The 18,739-nt window shown below is 39.1% G+C and overlaps 2 protein-coding genes across 6 annotated transcripts in view; both read left to right on the forward strand.

Moving 5' to 3' along the window:
* LOC308689742 (uncharacterized protein) overlaps nucleotides 1–3,471 on the forward strand; it is a 30,819-nt gene extending 27,348 nt beyond the window's left edge. For 2 of the 3 annotated variants that reach the window (XM_081363630.1, XM_081363628.1), the window contains exon 6: nucleotides 906–3,465. In XM_081363630.1, coding sequence (XP_081219756.1) covers nucleotides 906–1,237 — 332 coding nt within the window. In that variant the 3' untranslated portion in view covers nucleotides 1,238–3,465. Of the gene's footprint in view, nucleotides 1–905 lie in introns of all 3 variants that reach the window. The other variant, XM_081363629.1, reaches the window with a different exon arrangement.
* A 5,720-nt stretch (nucleotides 3,472–9,191) lies between these two features.
* Nucleotides 9,192–18,739, forward strand: part of kcnc2 (potassium voltage-gated channel, Shaw-related subfamily, member 2) — a 65,470-nt gene continuing 55,922 nt past the window's right edge. The window contains exon 1 of one of the 3 annotated variants that reach the window (XM_081363609.1): nucleotides 9,192–10,064. In XM_081363609.1, the coding sequence (XP_081219735.1) occupies nucleotides 9,510–10,064 (555 nt within the window). In that variant the 5' untranslated portion in view covers nucleotides 9,192–9,509. The remainder of the gene's footprint in view (nucleotides 10,065–18,739) is intronic. The other 2 variants (XM_081363610.1, XM_081363608.1) reach the window with 2 other exon arrangements.

Consider the following 18,739-nt stretch of genomic DNA (forward strand, 5'->3'; position numbering starts at 1 on the left):
ATGATTCTTTTGGGTCTAAATTAAAAGTTTGTAATACACTTTAATTAAAAATTCTCATTAGTATTGTAAGAAAACACTCATTTTACCTGGTCAAAAACAGCTCTGTTTTCAGCACGCCGTTTCAGTGCATGTGTCTTTAAATGATAATGAGCTTTGCTCACCCCGCCCCTCTTTTCTGTGCGTACACCGTTTGTAACACAATAACTATAACGCGTCGTTCATTATAAACGTGGGATTATAAATTATATTGAGAACGTTGTACATAGAAAACATGCCGTAATGTACCTGAGTGTAAAAATAGCTGCATTCATCGTGAAGCGTGCTAGCGATTTGTAAAGATTAATATAAAGATTAATATAAAGCTTAATAAAACGTTACACTCACTCACTTCTTCTGGAGGTGCAGCAGGAACACGAATAGTTGGTACTGATCCTTTTTTCAGGAGCAGCTTCTTAGCAAAACCAGCACTGACCTCGTTTGTAAAGCAGTTTGGTGAAATAATTCGTGCAAACATGAAAGCATTGACGTTGATCGTGGGGAATATTCCCTTCGAAAACAAACTCAGCCACTGCGTCTTCAGCTGTACGGATTTAGGAACATCAACATGACTGCTGTGTTCCTTATTACACCCAAGAACAGAACACCACAATCGCTTAGACGCCATTCTGCTCCAGCGTATCAACAATGTCCGCGCGCACTATGATGATGACAGCTCGCTCAGGGCGGGTCTGTGTTGAAACGCTGCTGTCAATCAACAATTGTGGGAGGGGCGTCGATTTTGTGACGTCACACGATCGAACGGCTTGATTTGAGACGGGGGGAAACATATAAGGAGATTAATAAAAGACCACTGGATGGATTTCATTATATGATGGTTGTGATGCAAAGCACTTTATTTCTTTTAGAGCCGACATGTGAACGCAATCTAGACAGACTCATCGAGACTTTGACTTCAGCCGAAGCTCTTCCAGAAACTCGTCTGGAATCACAAACACACGATGAAGCGCAGCCTCTCGATCACCGAGCGCTCAGACCTGATCCTGAAGTAGAGGAAGATGAGGATGAGGATGAGGAGAGCAAACGCGCAGCGGGAGAGGAAGACGTGGGTAGTGAGAGTGACTCTAGTACGCCCTCCCTCGAGGACTCGGGCGACATCAGCCTAGACGACGTCAACGTCACTCAGAAACTTCCAGAAGATCTGACTGGAGGATTGCGAAGACGCAACAGGCTCGAGTAACTGTGACGATAATCAAACAGAAATCTATTTATATATTTATTTATTGAATTCCTCATGATGAAGCGAACGCTACTCATTGGTTCGACGTCTACATCTACATATTTCACTGCATTTATCCTCGACATGAATCAAAATGCACCCTGTTTACTTTCTTAATACACTACCATTTTAAAGCCAAGGCTGGTTTTATTTGTTACAGTAAAAACAGTAATGTTGTGAATTATTGTTACAATTTATAACAGCTGTTTTCTATCTGAATATGTTGTTAAATGTAATTTATTCCTGTGATCAAAGCTGAATTTTCAGCATCATTACTCCAGTCTTCAGTGTCACATGATCCTTCAGAAATCATTCTAATATGATGATTGGATGCTCAGGAAACATTTCTGATTATTATCAATGTTGAAAACCGTTGTGCTGCTTCATATTTTTGTGGAAACTGTGATACATTTTCTTCAGGATTCTTTTGATGGCTAGAAAGTTCTAAAGAACAGCATTTATTTTAAATGTAAATATTTTGTAACAATATAAAGGCATTTACTGTCGATTTAATGTGTCCTTGCTGAATAAAAGTATTTTTTAAATTTGTAAAAAAAAAAAGAAAAAAAAGTTTAACTAATATTTTAAAATAATTACCCTAAACTTATGACTAGTAGTGCATAACGGTTTTCACAAAAATATAAAGCAGCTCAACTGTTTTCAACACTAATAATAATAAATGTTTCTTGAGCATCAAATCATCATATTGAAAAATTTATTTCATTTTAAAATATATTCACACAGAAAACAGTTATTTTATATTGTAATAATATTTCACATTTAAAAAAAAACACTTTTGAACATTAGTGTACATGTTTTTAGTCTGTAAATGATTCATAAATGTTATTCCAGATGTTTGTCTTCATAATCTGCTCAGCCTCTGAAGTGACTTTCCTTTAGCTGACATCATCAAGGCCGTGTGGGCGGGGCAAAAAATGTCAGCCAATAGCCAAAAAACTATATAGGAATCTATAGTCAGCATTTCTAAAATCATTACAATAGTTAGCAGTAATTTAATGCAGGCTAATGTAATGAAGGTGTGTGCACTGTAAAAAAATATTTTCATGATTTGTTATCTTAACTTTTAATCTTTTGTCAAAACAACTTAGATAATTAATGTGGTTCAGATAACATATATTTTGAAGTTCTATTTATTAAACCATAATCTTTTGTCAAATCAACTTAGATAATGTTGTTAAGATAACATATATTTTGAGTTTCTATTTATTAAACCAATCTCTTTGTTGCATTAACTCAATTTTTTAATTTCAATGAACTCAAAATTTTAAGGCAACCAGGTAACTTACATTTTTAAGTTTAGAAAATTAGAACTTCAAAATATATGTTATCTGAACCACATTAATTATCTAAGTTGATTTGACAAAAGATTAAAAGTTGTGATAACAAATCATGAAAATATTTTTTACAGTGTGAATATGAATGTTTCCTTTTAACTTGTTGGCAAGTGTTTGCTGTATCTTCAGTCATGTATATGTCAGTACGCACCTGCATTCGCTTCATCTCCCTCTGTGATTGGGTGAGGTCAGGTCAAACCACTGCGGCGTATCCAAGGCAGCCAGTGATGTGTTCCTGTTTCATTTGCATGTTTTCCATGGCCTGTGGAGGTTTTACACAGCTGCATGTTTTTGGTATGACAATCATGTGTTCTGAAGCTTTCAGGCGTGAGGACTGCAAACGAGACGTTTTCTAAAAGAGTTATTAAATCTGAGCTGTTATTTTTTTTGCTGAGCAACTTTACAGCTTTGAGCTTTCTTTTTTAAAGCTTGAATCAAATACCAAACACTAAATGTGATCATACACTACTAGATTAGATGTTTCATACGTGGTTAAGTTACATATATCTTAGTTACAGATTTCCCTTTTTATAATGTTTTCATAATTTTGCCACTCTTTTTTGCTGTTGTTGAGGATAACGAATAATCTTTCTTAGGGAAAAAATATGAAAGTTCCAAAGTAGTGCTGAACGTTTACAAAACATGCAACTGGTCCTTTTAGAAAATTATTTTCATAATTTTGTTGCATGGACTTTGAATGATGTGATTTAGCATCTGGAGATCATCGGATGTGAATGGCATGCAATAAGACACCGCACTCCCTGTGCTCATTATTGTTTTTGCTGTGTATGTGTTATGCTGATTGATATAAGCAACTGTTGAAAGCCTTAAATAAACTCCAAATATAACATGTGTTGTGCTGGTGTTTATTATGGCACTTTATATTTTTTTTGGGGGGGGGTTTATTAGTCTGATCAGCTTTTATCCTTTTATTTTTTATGTAGTAACAGTTTTGTCTTCTTCCATATGCACTCCATGTGTTTAGACACACCTGTTTATCTGCTCATTAATGCGAGTATCAAATCAGCCAATCAGGTTGATGCATGAAAGTAAGATGTTCAGTTGTTAAAAAATATGGCTCTGTGCTCTGAGTTTGAACCACTGATCTTCTGGGATCTTCTCACACCGCGGTCTCTAGAGTTCATAGCCGATGGTGTGAGAAAACAGCGAGGTGTAACAGGGATGGAGTTCAGCAGCTGAGATCTTCTCATTAATGTCAGGTAAGACCAGCAAACTGTCTTGTCACCTGGTCTGATGTAACTCAATATCTGTTTTTACATGTAGATGGTATGGGTCAGACTTTGGCATAAACAACATCAATCCATATTATTCAGCCATTCATTGATCCTGTGATGCATTTTGCACACAATAGTTTTTATGCAATATCTGGCATGTTTACAATGAGCACTATTAAGGAAGTCTCATTTAAGAATATATTTCTAAAGGTTTTCTTCATCAAATGCTTGGATATTAGATGAAAACCACTTGCTTTGATTCCAGGTTTTATTTTTTGTTGTTGTTTTTTTAACAATAGACTGCAACCCAGTCTGTGTACTGAACTGTGATTGGCCGCTTCATGTGTCATTAAGACGGTCTCTTCCTGTCTAAGTGGGCGGGTCTTGTCCAGAATACGTTGCAAAGTGAACCAGACTTGAACTTGTATGATAAAAAGTGATAGCCAACTAGTCTAGGTGCTAACTAGGAATAGCATTAGCATAAAATGAGCTTTAAAGGCATCTAAACTTCTTAGTTACTGTAAGAACAAATATCTTTCTGTAGTGTGTGTGCATAACATCAAACCACGAACTACTCCTGAAGAATGCAGTTCCTCGTGCGAGCAACAGAGGACACTACAGTGTAATACATCAAATCATTTCCCTCTCTTTCCAGACCCAGCGAATCTAACCCCTAAACACTAGTAATTTATAACTTGTTTAATGTTGTGTTTTCATTTAAGTCTGGCTGGCAGCTCAAACATGACATGTTGAATTCATGAGAATTAAAGACAGAGAGAGGGATAAATGCTGTGAGATTTCACCTTCCAGACTGAGTCCACAGGGGCTGATGGACGTCCCAGAATAATCTGCTTTCATCAATTAGAGCCGCTTCTCTCCCATCAACCTTAATCAGAGGTGGACAGTAACAAAGTACATTTACTTGAGTCCTGTACTTAAGTACACTTTTTGAGTATCTGTACTTTACTTGAGTATAATTTTTTCTGGAAACTTTTTACTTTAACTTCACTACATTTGAAAGACAAATATCGTACTTTTTACTCCACTACAATTCTGTCAAGGTCCTTGAGTAGAAAGTAACATCAGTCAGTGGATGATTTTGGTTGCAGGGGTTGCATTTTGGTTGGAAATGAAAGTCAGGTTGACGTCAGAACCCTGCATCTGATTGACATCAAAACCCGACGTCAGATTGACGTTGGATGTTGATTGAAAATAAAAGTCGGGTTGACGTCAGAACCCGACTGATGTTGGTTTCTGACGTCAACCCGATTTTCATTTTCAACCACAATACAACGTCTGTCCAACGTTGGAGATCAACGTCAATCTGATTGGATTCTGACATAAACCTGATTTTCATTTTCAATGTTGGGTGTGGTTTTCTAAATGCGAATTTTGTCACTTTTTTGGAGCACACTAGCTTATAGATAACAGTAAGGCTAACATATTCTAAAAGCCCAAAAAGTTTAAATAGGGCAATATTTGAGGGAACAGCCATTTGGGTGTCCGAAACCATTGTGGACGTTATTGAGTGCACTTATTCAATCTCACATTCAATCCCACTACTGGAACTGTGTTCTAGAAATAAATTTGATATTGATATGAGGGTAGGTATGCAGGCATAGATTCAGAGGCATACGGTGCTTTAAGTATTACATACAACAATGCAACAATAATAAAACAATGCATTGACATTTACTTTTTACTTCTGATACTTAAGTACTTTTAAAAACGAGTACTTCTGTACTTTTACTTAAGTAAAAATAGTTCTTTACAACTTTTACTTGTAACAGAGTAATATTTGACCAGTAGTATCTATACTTTCACTCAAGTAAGGAAGTTGTGTACTTCGTCCACCTCTGACCTTAATCAATGCGTTTACACACCTAATGGGATGTGCTAACCACATTTGCCCTCGTACCTGGTCCTGTCTCTTTCTGGGAATAGACTTTTAATTAATATGGGGAGTTTAATGAGACCCGAGACGGTTTTTCATTAGAAGATCTCTCCTGATATGTGATTGTTGCTAGAATTATTAATTTCTCAGCTGGGTTTGCTTCAGGAGACAGAATGGTGAGCAAACTTTGTATCAACGTTCTTTATTGTATAAAAGTCAACAATGGATTAGATACTTGCATTAACCAGCAGATGAACAGGTGTGTCTAAAAACATGGAGTGAATATGAAAGAAGACCTAAAACTGTTTCTGCAGAAAAATAAAAGAACACAAGCTGTTAATTTAGAGACTAATAAACCCAGAAATGTAATGCAAAGTGCAATAATAAACACCAGAGAACAACATATTTTTTAAATCAATAAAATAAATGTAGACTAATGTGTTTTGTTCCAATAATATTTATTCTTTAATGTTTTATTTTTTAATATTTAGGTATTGCCATCTGGTGGGATGAAGGGACATGCGTAGTACACACACACACACACACACACACACACATATATACAGTATATATATACATTGGCCACCTTTCAGCTGCTTGTTAATGCAAATATATCTAATCAGCCAATCACATGGCAGCAACTTAATGCATGTAGGTATAGACACGGTCAAGACGTTCTGCTAAAGTTCAAACTGAGCATCAGAATGAGGAAGAAAGCTGATTTAAGTGACTGAACATGGCATGGTTGTTGGTGACAAACGGGCTGGTCTGAGTATTTCAGAAACTGCTGATCTACTGGGATTTTCACACACAATCATCTTTAGGGATTACAGAGGATGATCCGAAAAAGAGAAAATATCCAGTGAGCGGCAGTTCTGAAATGGCCAGGGAGTGCGTCTATATTGTTTATAATAGTATTTTCAGACATCATTTCTTTTATTAGGTACTTCATCTGCGCTGATTTTTTATTTATTTTTATTGTACCCCCCAAAAATGCTCTATATCTTCAGATTTCTCATTCATTTCCTATGCTGGTCGTTTTTGACCTGAAGATAATGAGTTTGACCTTTTCCAATCATGTTCATATTGTTTTGTGTGGTTTTAAATAGCAAGTTTCGTATAATTCCGATGAAATGAAACATTTAAAAATTCTTCGGTCTAAAATGAACAAAATTGTGCATCATTGTTTTTTCCTTTTATCCAGAAGCCATCAGAACAGACCCGCGATCATCGAGATCTAGACCTTAGTCTAAAATAGCCACAGACAGTAGTAGGAGGATGTATCGCATGACTAACCTACAGCTAAATCAAGGTCAGTTTGGGATATGTGAGCTCTGTGCTAAAACCGAGTGGTGCATCAGTGACCAAAATATGATGCGTTTGTGGACGTCTGAAAAGAAAAGCTTATGCACCTTGGTATCATTTTGCTGTGGACTGTACAGTGAAACTACTCATTATTTGTAGTGTTTTATAAGCCGAGCAACACTTTCTTTCCTGTTTATTTCAGGTTCAGTACCCAGTTCCAAGACCTATATAAACTATGCACAAAATATAAAATGTCCATAGGGAAAGTGTTCAGTTCAGTTTTATTCTCAGAGGAAGCTTCCACATTTGTTTGTGTTGCCAAACCAGCTCACGACACGTTAATTTTAGCTCTGTTATGCATTAGAGGGAAAAAAAATGAAGCAGTGTTGTATATGACTTCTGAAGTTGCAAAGAAATGTGGGATTAAGGTAGTTTTAAGATTTCAGCCTCCCTGTGGCTTTATGAATTATCAATGTCAAACCAGTCTTGATACTATTTTTAATTCTGTATTTGCAAACAGGATTAAGACGCTGGTGTGTGGGAATGCATGTGTCTTTAGACATGCAAACATGTTCTTCTCAGTGTGACTGCTGCTTTCTTTGCTCTGGGGTTTGTGGCACAGCTGAAGCCGGTCTGTTTTTACACACAGTGTGAATGTTTTCGTAGAAATTGAAAGATGAGAAGCAGTTTTGAAACTAAGGCCAAAAACCAGCAGTATATGGAGGCCCAAAACCTGCGGAAATGAATGATAAATAAATAAATAAATAAATAAATTAGAGTCTCTCTTATTTCCATGTTGCACATGGAAAAGTAATAAATAAATATGGAAATAAATGCATGTGAGAAATAAATATAAAAATAAATGAATGCATAAATAAATATAAAAATAAATGAAAGAATAAATAGTAAAGAAAAGTTAAATCCATTTAACTTTTTAAAGCCCATCCATCCCTTCGTCCGTCCGTCCGTCCATTCGTCTGTCTTGCCCACCCATCCAGTCTCCCATCCATTCTCCCATCCTTCCATCCGCCCAACCTTCCATCCATTCTTCCACCCGACCATCCATCCATCCATCCATCCACCCGACCATCCATCCTTCCATTCATCCGCCCATCCTTCCACCTGCCTATCTATCCATCCACCCGACCATCCATCCATACGACCATCCATCCATCCATCCACCCGACCATCCATCCATCCACCCGACCATCCATCCACCCGACCATCCGTCCATCCATCCATCCACCCATCCACCCGACCATCCATCCATCCATCCATCCATCCATCCATCCATCCATCCATCCACCCGACCATCCATCCATCCATCCATCCATCCATCCATCCACCCGACCATCCATCCATCCATCCATCCATCCATCCATCCATCCATCCACCCGACCATCCATCCATCCATCCATCCATCCATCCACCCAACCATCCATCTATCCATCCATCCATCTATCCGCCATTAAATAATTTTGGGGTTTGAATGTACAAACTTTCAGATCTTCAACCGGTAGGACACAGCTCCCGCTTGTGAGAGAATCAGTGGCTATTTTCTGTTTGTGGGAAAGACCAGTGGATACTGTAATGAGTGCATGTGAGTCAGAGATGATGAATCACTCCATTAGGCTCAGTCCAGCGGTGATTCGCTCTCTGCCCTAGAGAACGGAAACTCTGTTTTGCACACTTTAGAAAACACCATCCACCTTTAAATTGTTAAATGGATGCTTCTACTTTACAGTATTACTCACTTAGAGTACATCTATTTTTTTAATAGTATATTCAATGCCCCTAATGTTCACGACACGCGTTCACCGATTTTTATGGTAAACAAATAGTTAAGGTTACTTTGTTGCTTACATGAAGAAAATGTATTTTATTAAAATATTCCGTCAGTAGAAGTACATGTAAACTTTAATTGAATACATTTGTATGTGACAATAAATGCGGTAAAGTAAGATGAACTCATTCAAGCTTGTAAAGTGTTAAAAATATCCAGAATCTAATTTGAACATCTCGAGCTGGTGTGACAACCATCATATGACATCATATTTATATGAATAGGCTATATTTATGCCGAATGCCACTGAAGAGAAAGGGTGTGTCCTTGAGAGAGAGAGAGAGAGAGAGAGAGAGAGAGAGAGAGAGAGAGAGCGATTGTTGCTCTCAGGTGATGATAGGTCGATAGAAGGAAGAGCTCTCGCGCCGTGTCTTTCACCTGTCTGCGCGCTCAGGGCTGGTCGGAGGCGCGCGCTCATTCCCCTCAGAGACGCGCTCGGGAGCGTGAGTGAGTTCTCCTCTCGCGCGCCAGGAATAAAGCGAAGCCTTCGGTTCGACACTTCAGTTCAATGAGGCTGTTCGTGAACTATTGGAGTACTCAAGCATCGCCACAGCATCGTAGAGTAACGTTACTCCCCTCGCGTCATGTCTCACTCTGAGAGATGGGCAAGTTCGACGAGCACGAGAGGGTAATCCTCAACGTCGGGGGCACGAGGCACGAAACTTACCGGACCACGTTGAAGACCCTGCCGGGCACGCGTCTGGCCCTGCTCGCCTCCGAGTCGGACCTCGAGTCGGTTTTGGACCAGCTGCAACAAGTCCCGGGGTTCATCGAGTACAACGCGCGCAGCAACGAGTACTTCTTCGACCGGCACCCGGGTGTCTTCGCCTACGTGCTCAACTACTACCGGACCGGGAAGCTGCACTGCCCGGCGGACGTGTGCGGACCGCTGTTCGAGGAGGAGCTGTCCTTCTGGGGCATCGATGAGACGGACGTGGAGCCGTGCTGCTGGATGACCTACCGACAGCACCGGGATGCTGAAGAGGCGCTGGATGTGTTCGAGATGAACGTGGACAACGACGAGGACGACGAGTACGGCAAGCGACTGGGCATCGAGGATGTGGTGTCCGCAGACGGCACCGTCAGCAGGTGGAGGAAGTGGCAGCCGGTCATCTGGAACCTGTTCGAGGACCCGTACTCCTCTAGAGCCGCCCGGGTAAGAGCGCATGCAGCGCGGAGTCTCCAAACGGTTTCGCGCGCGCGCGACTCTCTTCCAGTGCTTAAATAGAACATCCAAACAACGTCTAAACTCAGGCCTGCGTGAAGATAAGTCTGTTTTGCGTTTAAGTTCTCATGCATGCTTCTAAACATGTGCGTAATGTGTGCTGGAAACGTGTCAGGATAGGGACGAGAGCGTGTGCTGGTCACCTAAAACTGTTTAAAACCTGTTACAATTCCAACAAACTTAGTAAAGACATCACAACTCGTGCTCGTACGCGCTCGTGCATGAATCGTAATGGTGTGCGTAATGGTCAGATACACGTATTGGAGAGGCAGGTGTCACTATTAATAACTCTCAAATCTAGACAAAGCAAACAAATCACAGACCATGCATGCATGCGTGGAGATTTGTGTTTTTAAGCGCCCGTGCCTATACATTTGAACGCGCGTAATCTTCAGATTTACATTGGTAACAGGTGTCAGTCACATATCTGTGATGAAAGCGCGTCCTTTAAATCTCAGCATTAGATTGTCCAGGACGTAAAACTTCTCAAGTGCAGGCATTTTCTCCTCTGTTAAAACACTCTTGGTTAAATTTGGCCTGATTAAGGGAGAGAAAATAATCACAGCCCTCCCACACTTACGTGACACAACCCAGAACCATAACGGAGCTTCGTTTTCGTTAGTCGGCATTTGAAATGGTCTTAATTAAACGATGAGTTGGAGGAGGCTGGTAACGTCAGTGGGAAAGAAAAATATTAATTATTGAGATTATTGCAGGCAAATTCAGATGCACTGCAGAGATCAGACAGATACAGTTTTAAAGATCTTTTCCTTTCCTGCTTTGTTTTCTGAGTAAATGTCTTAACTTATTTTGCTCTTGATTATATGCATGGTAATGCATCTACTATTGTTTTAGTTTAAAATCCTCAGATTTTTGTTACTCAACTATAAGGATACATTTTTTTCTTCCAGTTTTTACCTTAAATCAGTTTCATTGAAAGTTTTCTTTATTTAGAGAAACAAGGTCAATTTACTTCAAATGATCGCAATGAGAGAAATCGTTTTAGACTGATGTTCACATTAATGGTCAACCTAACCCATATTATGGCATTTTCATGATATTATTATTGGCTGTTAAATTGGAATTTTGGTTGTAAACTGGGAGTTTAACTTGAGTTGGTCTGTGGAAATGGGTAAATTGGTTACGATTGAATTTTGCAGAGATGGACCAAACAAGGAGGCGAGGTGCTCATCAGAGCTGTTGATCAAATCAATAATTAATTGTTTCTGTAGACATCTCATTTTTAATGAGAAGTAACCGTGACCTTGACAAACTGACTAAGAATAAAGGGATTCTTCATCCAAAATTTAAAATACTTAAACTACTCATTCTCGTGTTACGCAGCGTGTTTGAGCTTCTGCGAGAACCAATGAGGTTCATTCTCGTGTTACGCAGCACGTTTGAGCTTCAGGGAGAACCAATGAGGTTCATTCTTGTGTTACGCAACACGTTTGAGCTTCAGGGAGAACCAATGAGGTTCATTCTTGTGTTACGCAGCACGTTTGAGCTTCAGCGAGAACCAATGAGGTTCATTCTCGTGTTACGCAGCACGTTTGAGCTTCAGCGAGAACCAATGAGGTTCATTCTCGTGTTACGCAGCACGTTTGAGCTTCTGCGAGAACCAATGAGGTTCATTCTCGTGTTACGCAGCACGTTTGAGCTTCTGCGAGAACCAATGAGGTTCATTCTCGTGTTACGCAACACATTTGAGCTTCAGCGAGAACCAATGAGGTTCATTCTCGTGTTACGCAACACGTTTGAGCTTCAGCGAGAGGTTTGTTCTCGCGCGTCAAGCAGTTTTGAGTGAGCTTTTGTTCATGTTCGCTGATTAATGTTTATATGTGAATAAAAGCCTAAATTAAATCTGTTCATCATATAAAGCAATCGCGTCTCTTCAGAAAATTTTGACTAAAACGCTCAATTCATAGGGATTAGTTTTACAATCTCTTTATGTACGTTTTGAAGCGTCAAAGTGGTGGTTGCGTCGCTGTCAATGGAGGGACAGAAAGCTCTCAGATTTCATCAAAAAAGATTTGTGTTCCGAAGATGAACGAAAGTCTTACGGGTTTGGAACGACATGAGTAATTAATGACAGAATTTTCATTTTTGGGTGAACTATCCCTTTAAGATTCTTGTGCTTTGTTCTCAATGAGCGTTTAAATATGTGCAAATTTCTTCTAACAGAGACCTGTTATTAGCAGGACACATTTCCCAGAAATCACCTCGCAGTTTCTAGTTTGCATCATTGTGCTCCCATGATGTCTTCTGCCTCTTTTAATCCATCTGTTAATGTAGCGGAGGCTGTGATCATGTTGACGTGTGTGTGTTTTGATGCCGAGCGTGCCGTTGCCACTTAAGAGGTTAACACTGGCGCACGTCTGAAGATGCTGCGCCGAGACCGTTTCCATGGTGACCTTATCGCTCATCGGCCGCCCATGTTCATTCAGAGCAGCGATTGATTTCAGGAATTCAGTCAAGCACAAACCTGCCTTTAAACACAGTGTGCGTCTGCTCGTATCCTCTGGCACTGTTTGAAATGAGTGCGTGTGTGACATATTGTTTGTGTGGATGATTCATGCACTGGGAAAAATAACACGGTCATACAGATTATGTGTGTTTATGTGGGCACAGATGAGCCGAATGCTGATGCCGGCAGCTTAAACTTTGTTGTCAGTCATTTTCTTTAGATCACTCGCTGAGTGCTGATTATCTCGTTGAGTTTAGTGTGTGCTGAGGCAGTGGGCGTTTTTTCGTGGGATGTTAGTGTCCGTGTTGTTCGATTACAGTAATGAAACATGGATCTTTTAAGGAACATTTCACCCACAAATAAGGCTCCAAAACTTATTTTGAAGAACAATGATGACATTAAGAACAAGCCTTGAGTAGTTGTTGTTGATGATGATTGTCATTGTGCATCTAAAATATGTCTGTAAATCAGATTTTTTTTAAGCATGAACAGCATTTGCTACCCCATTTTTGTGCCATAATGTGATGCATGTCTGAGTTAAACATAATAATTAATGATAAAATGTAGTGTGAGTTTTAAAGGAACAGTTCACCCAAAAATAAGGTTCCAAAATTTAAGATGTTTTGGAGTTGATAATAATGATGATGATGAAGTTATTGTGTAATCTAAAATATGTCTCTAAATTTGACCCTAATATGATGCACGTCTGAATAACTAACAAGAATGAATGTAGTGTGAGTCTTAAAGGAACAGTTCGCCAAAAATGATGAAGATCAACACAAAAGAAAATATTTTGAGGATCTTTGGTGTCCAAACATCACTGAATCCCATTGATTTTGACAAAACACTGACAATATCCTCTTTTGTATTCAACAGAAGAAAGGAATGACATGAGAGTAAATGACAAAATTGGACTTAGAGGCATTTCAATCATGTTCACCCTCCAAAACATCTCCAAGTATCTCAAATAAGTGTTGCTTTTTCATTGTTTACTATCATTGCTGATATTTATTTTTAAGACAATTATCGCATAGCGTATGTGACGTTTCGAGCACGCAAGCTCGTCATCAGACTGGTCTGATGAAGAGCCTGCGTGCTCGAAACGTCACATACGCTATGCGATAATTGTCTTAAAAATAAATATTTTTGATAATTTTGGAGCTTAGGTGTTGCCGACTTTATACTTTATCTTTTCACTTGTTGTTTTTTAGTCGAGCACCCTTTTTGAGACTGATGTGCGTGCTTTTGTTTCATTTTTCTTTACTATCATTGCTGTCACACTTGTTGCATTTAAACTAGTATCAGTTGCCTGTGGCTGCTTTCTGATTGCATAGTGCTTGTGTTCATGCACTGAGACAAACATGCATGTGCCGTGCAACATATTGACCAGTGTTTTTAGTCCAAAGTCCAACATTAGCGTCTTCCTTGAAGTGCACCGTTTAATGGCTCTGTGTGTCATTTTAGTGCGAGACAGTAATTACAGATCTGTCTTTCTCGCTGCTGACGGGAGGACACTGCGAGCCACTGTTGGTGTAAAATGCGAGAGAGAAGGATGTGTGGAGAAATTAACCCGAATGCAGGGTGCCATGTTAAACAAGCTGTCGCTCGACGCCGATGTTTTGGTTTTGTGTACTGTGGACGAGAGTGGGTTTGGCTTTCATGTTCAGCTCGTTTGAATCTCACACACATGCATTAGTGTGCTCATTTCGGCCAGGACTGTCTTTTGTGCTGTGATAATTGCATAGGCTTTTTCCCGTATCTGCACAAACTGCTTTCAAGTCCTCCGCTGAGCCGGTCCACGGCTTCAAACGCCCCGCTGGAGAGAGTAACACAGGCTTAATGAAGCCATTCAGACCACCGAGACACACACACACACACACACACACACACACACACACGCACGCGCTGCTTTCACTAATCGCTGATTAAATAGCAAATCAAACTTTTGTACAGATGTACACAGACACACTCCAACCTGTCGCAAAAAGCATCAAGACACACTTCGCCTACGTTTCTCTTTAGATGACACTGAAAACGAAGCCGCTCTTCTGATCTTTAACTAATGGAGGAAAACTTTCAAGACGTGCTTTGACAGCATTTCAGCGCGCGAGTGTTTAATAGTGTTTAATGTTTTGAAAGAATGAGGTAGGAACGAGTGCAAAATATTATCACGGTTCGAGCAATTTTGTTGGCATTCAGCTGAAATAACTATAATGATTTTTTGCATGCACTATACAGCATTTTTGCATTAACCTACTCCATGTGTCTTTGTGTATACATTAGTAAACCCTCCACAATCCATGCAAATATGGTGTGGCAAAAACTCTACATTGACATTTCTACTCTCGCACCTTTATATACCACTATCACACTTCATAAATAATGAATCATTTAGCCATTTTCAATGGATGCATTCTCTTGCCAGATATCCCTGTACGGACCACATGCTGTCAACTTTTCTATTTTTTGGGGGATCAAGAGACATTTTTTTTTATGTCTACATTTCCATCCGTTCGGATGAGATCGAATACTGTACAAACTTTTCTCATCCCGACATCTTTCATCTTTAAACATGTCCTCTTTGCCTGTTGTCATTGTCAACTCTTCTCACACATGCATGTAACTTTTGCTTTAGTTTATTCTTCAAATAAGGAGTAAAAATAGAGCACTACATCATGCTCATGGGAGGTTATAGAGAGGTCATTCTCATACCTTTGCAGCAATAATGGGTACAAGAAAGACTTCGAGCAGGAAAGAGCGTGTGCTTTACTTCAGGTGTACAAATAGTTAGTTTGAAGCTAAAATAGGATGCTGTCTTCATCAAACGCACGCACACACACACACACACACACACACACACACACACACACACACACACACACACACTGTGTTGAGTTCAAGGGCAGTGTGTGCCCGACTCAAAACTCAATAGGGATGTGAAACTCACACTCCAGTGTCTCCACGTTTAGTGTGTCTCTCTTTGGCCTTTTCTCGTCATTCTTTTTTTAAATATGGATTATTGTCAATCTCTTCTGTTTTTCTCTGGTTGCTCTGATTGTCAGTAAGCTTTTGAGGTTTTTGTAAGGTTTTGGATAGTAATGACTCAAGTGTTACTACATCCTTCTAAAGGAACTACTAATTATTCATAAGTGAAGATCATGGGAACACACTAATGATGACTCAAGTGTTACCAAATCCTTCGGAAGTAACACCTTAACCTCAAAAGCTTCCAATGACTTACAATATTAGGTAGTTATCATGATGTTCACTTTACAAATACCGATCCAAATAATTAGTTATTCCTTTGGTAATACTTGAGTTATTACTAGTGGGTTGCCATTACCGTATTTAATTATTTTTTACTTATTATACATGAAGAGTTCAGATGCAAAAGCCTCTAAGTGCCATCTGAAATTTTCTTCTAGAATGATCATTTTTATGAAGCTTGTATATTTAAGTTCACTAATTTCACTTAAATGGCAATGCAAATTACCTATGAATGGTCATTTAAGTGATATTGATTAAAATGAGGCTTTTGCATCTGAACTCTTCACATTGTTAATTTTGAACCTGTATATAGTAGTAACTACCTCATTCAACAAGTGCTGTTACTTACTAATTCATTTCTTGTTAGTTAATAGATGTTACTAGAGTGTTAATATTGCGTTACTCGTTTGTTCCTGTGTTCTTATTCATTAATGACGGAACAGTATTATAAAGTGTTGCAGAGGTTACCTTTCATCTTTTCTCCCTTGTTTCCTCTTCTGTCCCGTTCTGTTTCTCCTTTTTTCCATTTCTTTCTCATGTTTTCGGACTGTGTGTGTCCTCTCTGCTGGCTTCTGGATCATAACGTTTCTTCCTCGGCGTCTTGAATCTCCAAACTTGGACAAAACCGATCCAATCACCGGGAGCTCGACGTCTTATCCGATTGACCCGCGTGTCCTTTTCCATCAGATGCAGAATCGATGCAGCTTTGCCTGTAAACGGCTCGTCTTTCTCCCAGAAAGCTGTGAAACCACAGCAATCGGATTTCTATTTCACATTCCTCCACAAAACATTCACCTTCAAGACGTTGATCAGACCGTCTCCAGTGTCCTGCTCCTTTATGAACGTGAAACTTTACTTGGTGTCACTCGGAGAGCGTAATTGGAAAATATTAGCTTGTGTAGGGCAAGGTTAAATGGTTTATACGCTCAAGCTGTCACACCTCTAACTCATACGGTTCAGTTTACATGTAGCGGCGGTGTTAAGCGCTGACATTTAAGGCTCTTCACTCTCTGTTGGTGTGTAAATACACTCCATTAAGTGAAGGCCTCTTCACTGTGCTACTGTACGCCGGCAGCCGCAATTATCCTGTTGAGTTGAGTTGAGTTGAGTTGAGTTGAGCCGGGCTGCTAGTCCAGGTTTAACTATTAGGAGTCACTTCAGCCGAGCGGGAGCGATCTCCTCGTCTGAATGGCTCTCGAAAGCCACGAGAGGAAGCCCGTCTCGCTCTCTAGTGCATCTATTACTGTCAGACTAAATTAAAACACACAGTTGAACTAGATTGAGTTTGTGAAATCAAGATAAATCTGAGCACTTGGTGTTGTCGCAAATGGAATTTGCAACCAGTGAGTTAAACGCACTGTAAAAAAAAAACGATTTCTCAAATAAAACGAAGATTATTGGCATACGTTTGACAAGAAAACAATAGTTTTTCTATTTCAGAATTTCATGTTTAATTCAATGTTACTTGTTTCTTTGTAATTTGTAAAAATGTACTTGCAATTTCAGAGTGAATTTTATTGAATTTTTTCTCGAAACTACATACTTTGTGGAATTGATCGGATAATGAAAAATGTCTCTTCATGTAAATGGTTTGAGTTGAGCGGCTGAAAAGAGATTGGCGACTTCAGCTGAAAAGGAAAGTTGTTTCCGAAGTTCATTAAAAAATAAATGGTTTAGGATTTACTTTGAAACAATTTTCACTCCGAAATTTGCAATATTTGCAAAGAAATAGCAAGTAACACATTGAATTAAACATTAAATTCAGTAGAAAAACTAAAATTTTATTTTTCTTGTAAAACATACAAATTCATTTACAATTTAGAGAAATAACTACTGAAACTTTATGTAAATGAGCTCTGTTGTGATTGGCTGAACTGGCCAGGTTGACTGTGGATATGCAAATGAGGGTGGTCATATATATTAATGAGCTCATTACCAAGATGGTTTAGGAAACAAGATGATTCAGTAAACCGTTGAGGAAGCTTTGTAAACGTTAGTCTCGTCACATTATCCCCTTTAAATCTTATATTATGCAACTTTTTATAAACAACAAGAGACCTTTACAGTCAACAGTATGATTATGATGATCTTTTCTATATGGTTTAACGTGAAGCTTTTCATCGCTGCATGTCAGATGACATTTTCAACTCGCTGCTGTTGAGTAATAATAATAATTACAGTCATTTACAGAGGAAATGAACGTATAGTAGAGCTGCATGCATAAGTGCAGTTGAGTAATAATGAGTCTCTCTCTCTCTCTCTCTCTCTCTCTCTCTCTCTCTCTCTCTCGCTCGCTCGCTCGCTCGCTCGCTCGCTGTGGGTGTGTTGGCCTGCTCTGTTTCCATCTGTATGACAGTGAGATTTGTCGTTGCACCTCTCCGTCACACTCTCATAGACCATACAAGTCCTGTAGATTCAGTTTGTCCACTGATACCTCAAATAATACATTCGAGATCTGGGTCATTGTAGTTTTTATGCGTGGAACTGACTGACTTATTCACATTCAAGCTCTGTTCTGAAACCTACATACACAGCATGAGTACAACATTGATTTGTCTTGTGATTATGTTGCTTGTTTTTGGTAAAAATGTTTATCCTTCACAGAGAATGCATTGTCTATACAATGCACTTAAATACAAATGAAAAATACTATGTATTGTAGTGGCCAAAAGTAATGAGAATATGTGTCCTTTATTTAAATATTAAACATTTGTTAGATTTTGTAAGAAGATTGCGTAGTTGTGCTTGGAGTCAATTGTTCTATTTGTGATGATAACGCAATTAAACATGCCAAATTGTATGGACATCATTTTTTTGCCAGGCTTTCAGAAAGAAATTATGAACACATGCCAGAACCAACGAAATAGGATTA

Source organism: Scardinius erythrophthalmus (genome assembly GCF_964197995.2).
Source record: "Scardinius erythrophthalmus genome assembly, chromosome: 4".
NCBI classification, from domain to species: Eukaryota; Metazoa; Chordata; class Actinopteri; order Cypriniformes; family Leuciscidae; genus Scardinius; species Scardinius erythrophthalmus.